The 7500-nt window shown below is 48.1% G+C and overlaps 1 protein-coding gene across 1 annotated transcript in view; it reads left to right on the top strand.

Moving 5' to 3' along the window:
- The window catches only part of lzts2a (leucine zipper, putative tumor suppressor 2a), a 72701-nt gene that overhangs the window by 56132 nt on the left and 9069 nt on the right, over positions 1–7500 (top strand). Inside the window, 2 exon segments of the mRNA XM_042066745.1 lie at positions 6990–7114; positions 7116–7500. The exon segment at positions 7116–7500 is cut by the window's right edge and continues 180 nt beyond it. Coding sequence (XP_041922679.1) covers positions 7017–7114; positions 7116–7500 — 483 coding nt within the window. The 5' untranslated portion in view covers positions 6990–7016.

Raw genomic sequence — 7500 nt, 5'->3', positions numbered from 1 at the left:
GAGGCTATTGTAGTGGTATCCCTTGGAAAGGTGTTTGTTCTGTCTACTATAGCAAGATGGGACGAGGCTAGTATCATGGCAAAGGTGTGGAGGTTTTTACGAGTGGTTTGTCTTTGTGTGTGTGTGTGTGTGTGTGTGTGTTTGTGTGTGTGTCTCCAGGTGTGTCTCCGTGTGTGTGTGTGTGAGTGTGTGTAGTGTGTGTAAGTAATTGTAAGTCAATGTCATGTGCATGCAGTCCAATATCTGTGTCTGTGTGTGTGTGTGTGTGTGTGTGTGTGTGTGTGTGTGTGTGTGTGTGTGTGTGTGTGTGTCTGTGTGTGTGTGTGTGTGTGTGTGTGTGCATATGCTGTTGCAGTGCTTGTGCGTATTTGAGTGTGTTGTTTGAGAAGAGTCTTAAGATAGCGCTCCTATCTGATGAAGGGAGACAATGCAACCACAGCTGACAGGATGTCCCTCATTCAAACATCACTGATCTCCAATTGAGCGGAAGTGTTCTGTGTGTGTGTGTGTGTGTGTGTGTGTGTGTAATAGGGTGTAGAATTATAATCATAAAGGTTTATGTCCCACACCTGTCTCATCCTGTATTTGTGTCTGCCTATGTGTGTGTGTGTGTGTATGTGTGTGTGTGTGTGTGTGTGTGTGGTTCATGTGTGTGTGTGTGTGGTTCACGCGCTCATGGTTTTATGGTATTATTTCAGTCCTAGTGAGTAGACCACAATGAAAGAGGAGAAAGGAAGAAATACGGGAATAGAAACGGAAGACACAGTGGGAGAGGAAGGCAAGGGCACCACAACGGGCAGATGTGACACGACAGGATGGACAGAACAGGAAGGCAGAACGTTCTGGAAAGAGAGAAAGAGAGAGATAGAAAGGAGGAAGCAAGGTCACGAGGAAAACAAAAAATCCACCCAGTCCAAGTACCGATAGCATTACAGACGTTGTGGATTACTTTGGTCGGATCTTATCCACAAGCTGTGCAGCTGCAGGACTACTAATCAATAACCGCTTGGCTGTGTTTCACACCAGGGCAAATAGGGGTGTAATCAGACTCTAAAGCTCCTGTTGTTCGCAGATGCCAGGCGAATTCATCAGGCCCCGACTAATCGCTTGTTCCTTATGTGTGACTGTCTGTAGTGAGCTTTCCCATGGTTGTTGTCTCTGGGCTAACGCGTGTGTAATGGTGTGTCTTCCTGGCCCTATCTGTGGAAGGGAACTTTAATGATGTTTCAGCCACAGACCCACGGAAGGCTGAGGTCACTGTTGCACTGCTGCTCCTGCTTCCACTACTTCCTGGATTCAAGAGACAGAGCGAGTGTTTGTGTGTGTGTGCGTGTGTGTACTGTGTATCCATGGAAGAGGGAAATTTTATCAGCTGCACATTAAATACCCTGTTTGTGGCATATTTGCAAGGAGTGTGTGAAGCTACTATTTGTATGGCTGCATGTGTGAACATTCTGTGTGTGTGTGTGTGTGTGTGTGTGTGTCTCTCTCTCTCTCTGTGTTTGTGTGTGTGTGTGTGTGTGTGTGTGTGTGTGTATCCACAAGGCAAACAGGCTCAATGTGATTAAGGCTCAGGATCTCTCCGTTGAGATTTGAAGCTCTGCTGGGTTCCAGACCCAATACTTGTCTATTCCATGTGTGTGTGTGTGTGTGTGTGTGTGTGTGTGTGTCTGTGTGTGGATAGTTGCCCTCCTCTCCATGGTGACAGCCAGCGATACTGGAGGTAAGGTTCATGCTTTGCGCCGTAATCCTTTCCGGTCATGGCCACAGTCGTTAACAGACTTATCAGAATGAGATTTGCCCACTCTGATCTCTCCTCCAAACCTGATTAAAAGAGGAAGGCCCAATGCTCCCTTCTCCGCGTCTCCCACATCAAAGCCCCAGTGGATCCAGGCTGCATCCCAAAAAAACAGGGGCCGGAATTTTAATTCTCACCCAGAAAAAAAAAAAGAAAAGTGATGAATCAGCTCTCTGCTCTTGGAGTACCTCGTCAGCTGTATTGAGGAGGATGTTTTTGTTGATGCCATCAAATGAAACGGCCTCAAATGCACACAAACAGTTGTTGCAGCACTGTTTTCTTACTACGCTGAGATGTCAGCTTGACTCAGGGCATGGGAGTTTGTCAAGAGGGTGCGTCGCCTGGTGTGTGTGTGTGTGTGTGTGTGTGTGTGTGTGTGTGTGTGTGTGTGTGTGTGTGTGTGTGTGTGTGTGTGTGTGTGTGTTTACATTCTGTCCTCCTGGGAGTCTCACTGCACTGACAAAGCTGTGGATATAATGGAGTTAGCAAAGTTTGCATATAACCAGGCTCTGAGCTGGTCATCTTGGAGTATGGTCATGTGTTTCCCATGGGACTTACAGCAGTTGTCTGAACTTATGTATATTTGTGTGTGTGTGTGTGTGTGTGTGTGTGTGTGTGTGTGTGTGTGTGTGTGTGTGTACGCATAGATGGGGGGTGGGGGGGGGGGGATGTTGTGCTGAGTGGTGGCAGAGGGGTGGAGGACTTTAATAAGTGCAGGAAGAAGCAGCAGAGAGCATCAGAGGGAGATTAGCTTTTGAGGATTAGTGGCCTCGGCGGGGGCACCACAAAAGCGGGACCCCCCGCCGGGCTGGAAGAGGTGGAAGAGGGGGTCAGGGGAGCACTCGGCCCTGCGCACACAGGGGTCAGCGGGGTAGGGGCAAGGGAAAAGGGGCAGGAGGTTTGGGTGTGGTGAGGGTGAGGTGTGGGTTGGTGGGTGGAGGTCAAACCAAACCACCACCACCAACAACTTGCAACTCCCCCCAAAATCCTGACGGTCCCTCAAATCCCATTATCCTAGGCCCAGTCAGGACAAGGTGGGGGGGGGGGGGGGGGATTGTTGGGGTTGTCCAAGGAATGGAGGGATGAAAGAGTGGAGGGATGGAGAGAAGCAAAAGTGGGAGACATTCAAACAAAAAAGGGGGTGAAGTGATCCGTGATGATCCTGGCCTGGGAGTGAGAGAACGGCACCACAACTTTGCATCGCCAGGGCAACAGTCTCTCAGAGAAAGGGTCTCCGTGCGGGACCTCTGAGAAGGGGTTGGGGTGGCAGGGGGGGGGGGGAGTTTTCATTGAGACGTCTGAGGGCCGATCAGATATCGGCAGCGCCATGACAACGGTCGTTTATCAAGCCTGTGTCATGGTGTCGCCCGGGAAACCACAGGGTCTTTACCACAGGTCCTGGACAGCCGGATCAAGCCCTCTGCCAACCCCATCAAACACGAGACACTCCACACCACAGTCTGCAGTCGTGAGCCTCTAAAGCCTGCTGAGGATCTGTATGCTAATAGAGCCATGTGACCCTGCACAGTCACAGCCTCAAAGACCATTCTATCCTGCTCACAAATATGCTCTCCACTAAGGGCTTTAATGTTGCTTTACCCACCAGGATTTTGACAACAAAAGCAAATTGTTGAGGTTATGGTTATGGGCTGTGATTCCAAGCATTAGGAATTCTTTGACGTTGTGTTCATTTATGTTCATTGAAAGTCATGCTGTCACTAAAAGAAGCTATTCAGACTTGTGAAGGCAATGACTGCATGTGAAGACTGCAATGCAGCATTGAAACATTTAGGCACTGCATTGCAGTTTGTTGCATGGAGTCCGCCCTATGTTTAAGTGTGGTTTACTGCAATGCAGTTTGTGCCTTGTGAAGTCTTTTTGTCTGCATGTACATTTGGCCATCCACTAGGGTTTGCAAAGGGACAGCTAATTCGGAGTATCCCATGGTTAGTAGTGTGATGCTGACCTCTCCTCTCGCTGGTGTAAGGGTTTGGAGGGCTGTTCTCTAACTGCTTCATTGCACTGCTGAAGACAGACCTATCTCATTCAGAAAGGTCTTTGTCTAATGTAGCTTTTCCCAGATGTTTTGTACCATGTATCTATCTATCTATCTATCTATCTATCTATCTATCTATCTATCTATCTATCTATCTATCTATCTATCTATCTATCTATCTATCTGGGGTGGTGGGGAGAGTGAGGAACTTAAGGGGACTTGGTCCGTTCACTTCTTACAGATCCTGCTAGAACCTACATGTCAGCTGGTTCTTTTCCCACACTGCTAAATTGTTTTTGCAAAAGGTTAAGATGGGGATCACATTAGCCAGCGGCAACAGCAAGTGTAACACAATGCTCAGACCATAATAAGTTCTGTCTCATTCCTAAGTAACACAAACGGTTTGCCTAAACTGACAATTGTATACGCTCACATTGTGTTTTGAAAGTTGAACCAAGTTCAGTGAGATCCCTGCCTAAATGTGTCACTCTCTTATGTAATCATCTCCTGCCTTAGAACTGTGTGTGTGTGTGTGTGTGTGTGTGTGTGTGTGTGTGTGTGTGTGTGTGTGTGTGTGTGTGTGTGTGTGTGTGTGTCTGTGTGTGTCTGTGTGTGTGTCTGTGTGTGTGTGTGTATGTGTATGTCAAACGTGCCTTCAAATGACAGCTTTCCACTGTGATGTGTGTGAGATGCACTGGTGTAATTTATCCAGACATGGTAGTCTTCTACTGCCAAATACTATACATTCTCACACACACTCACACACACACACACACACACACACACACACACACACACACACACACACACACACACACACACAGACACACACACACACACACACACACGCTCCCCATACACTCGGTCATGCCCACAGGCTCCAGACAAAAAAGACATGTGTGTCTGAGCTCACAGAGCATCCTTATGTAAGTATACAGAGTGTTTGATAACAAAATCAGTGTTTGAGGAACACAATAATATTAGCCTACTTCGTCTACATATAGACACGGCAATTGCATCATACATGGAAGACACATAATTCTCCCTGATCAACACAAACCATGCTCCCTGCTCTATGTCACCCATATTGATATGATATTTTCTCCACAACTAACATGGGTAATTCAGCAAAAATGCTGCCTCTATCTCAAGTTGGTATTGAAGTAGTGATCTAACAAACCGACATGGCGTATTGTGTCGTCTGTCCCTCTCTGCTGTTGTGGCATTCCACTGTGGGGGGCTGATGGGATATGAGTGGGCAGCACCTTCGCCCCTAACACAATGAGACAGCTTCGCTTTGCAGCGTGTCTGCATGCTGCCATCACCCTGGATCTTTCTTTCTTCCATCAGTCATTTCTCTCTCTCTCTCTCTCACTCTCTCTTGCTCTCTCTTGTTTTTGCTCCCTGTTTTGGTTCTGTCAGAGTTCTGACCATCAGTTCAGCTCTGAGGTCATGATCATGTGAATTCAGTGTTTCCCACAGAATTGAATTCCATTTGCGGTGGTTGGTTTGCAGAATTAACTTGAATACAACAGTTTTTAACAAATTAGCACAGCACAGCACAGCACAATTTAGTACAACCTGGAAAATCATTGTGTGGTGGTCAATGTTGATATTGTGGTGGGCCGCCACAAATAAGTCAATGTATGGGAAACACTGGAATTACAGTAATGAAGCTGAGTTAACCATGCTGTGGTCGGACTGTAATACATTTGTTATTGTGGGTTTGAATACCTAAACTGAATTAGGTTTTTTGGTCACTATGGGGACAGCTGATGTTTACTGCGTAAATGAGAACTCTGTGCTCTTCTTGAAAGGGATGTCGAAAGAGCAGGGGACATCAAAACAGACTGGTTGCAGTCAATTCTCTTTGAAACCTCTTTTTTGTTTATTTTGAACTTTTGGAGACACTTTGATCTCTTGTCTGGAAAGAGAGGAGAGTCAGAATATTGCACTGAGCCTTTTCTGATGAAAAACTCTTCTCATGTTTTTTTTCTGGTGTTTTCTCATCTCCTCTCCGATCCTCTACAGTACTCTTCTTCATGTCTATCACATTTTCCAGCGCCTCTTTGTCTCTTGCTTTCTCTCCTTTACTTCTCTCTCTCATTCTCTCTCTCTCTCTCTCTCTCTCTCTCTCTCTCTCTCTCTCTCTCTCTTTCTCTACTTGAAAGGTGTGATAAATTAAATTCACCTAATACAGACAGTCGTGTTAAGCAGTTAGGTCGGTGTGTATGTGTTTGTGTGTGTGTGTGTATGTGAGTATGTGTGTGTGTGTGGTGTGTGTGTATATGAGTGTGTGTGTGTGTGTGTGTGTGTGTGTGTGTGTGTGTGTGTGTGTGTGTGTGTGTGTGTGTGTATGAGTGTGTGTTTGTGTGTGGTGTGTGTGTGTGTGTGTGTGGTGTGTGTGTGTGTGTGTGTGTCTTTGTGTGTGTATGTAGGTGTGGTGTGTGGTGTGTGTGTGTGTGTGTGTCTGTGTGGTGTGTGTGGTGTGTGTTGTGTGTGTGTGTGTGTGTGTGTGTGTGTGTGTGTGTGTGTGTGTATGTGTGTGGTGTGTGTGTGTGTGTAGCTGACTGGACTGGCAGAGAGAGCTGTGTGTTGGCCTTCCCCTCGTGAGTCGAGTGGCTAGATGTCTCTGTGCAGTCTGGCACGCCATGGCTGCTCCTCTGCTGCCTATTACTTCCTGTCACCAGGACAAATATGTGGCCAGAGCCAGCAGTGCTCAACTATTGGTTATGTGTGTGTATGTCTGTGTGTGTGTGTGTGTGTGTGTGTGTGTGTGTGTGTGTGTGTGTGTGTGTGTGTGTGTGTGTGTGTGTGTGTGTGCAGTCCTTAATCATGCCATCCCTAATCTTGATGTCTGTCATGGCAGTGCTGTAGAGAGTCTTTAACCTTTACTTCAGTAGCACACTGAAGCCTCCTGTCTTTTAAACTGTTCAAATCGCCCCAGGGATTTTATGGGCCAGGCACTTTTCTTCAGCATGATATGGCGATTTCCCCTTTGACACCGATAGGCTTGTTTAAATTCTAACTACCTGTATGTACATTGTTGGGAGGATTCAGCAACCAGTTTATTAAAGTGTTGACTATGTTTTCCCTGTTTTTTTTTTACATTGAACTGTAGACATTTACATACAGAACCAAAGGCAAAATTGAAGTCATTTTTTTTTCTCTCTGTCGTTCTGTTTGTCTCTGTAGAGTGTGTGGCTTCGGCCCGCAGTCGCCATGGCGCTGGTCCAAGCCTTGCCCGTCCCCACTGATCACCCTAAGTCCAGCCTTGAGGTGGGCCAGTGCCGCTCGGTGTCTCACTCCCCCGCGGTGCCCCCAGTCCCGCCGCCCCCCTCCCTCCACTGGCACCATGGGCTCAGTGAGCAGCCTCATCTCCAGCCGTGGGCCGTCGTCCACCTCCTACCAGGAGCGCCACTGCCGCACGGCCACCACCGCCGCCGCCGACTTCGGCGCCAAGTGCCGCAAGGCGGCGGTGGGCGGCACCAGCTGCTTCCGCGTGCAGGACGGCACCCTGCGCAGCGCCAGCTCCCAGGAGCAGTTGCTGAGCAACCACCAGCATCACCACCACCACCACCACCAACAGTTCCAGCAGCATCAGCAGCATCAGCACCAGCTGCAGCTCAACGCCAAGAAGTCCGCTGCAGCCCACACCGCCGCCACCGTTGTCGCCAACAACGTGACCAACGCCGCCGCCGTCGCC

Source organism: Alosa sapidissima, chromosome 16, assembly GCF_018492685.1.
Source record: "Alosa sapidissima isolate fAloSap1 chromosome 16, fAloSap1.pri, whole genome shotgun sequence".
Classification (NCBI taxonomy): domain Eukaryota; kingdom Metazoa; phylum Chordata; class Actinopteri; order Clupeiformes; family Clupeidae; genus Alosa; species Alosa sapidissima.
This window is presented reverse-complemented; position numbering and strand designations above follow the sequence as displayed.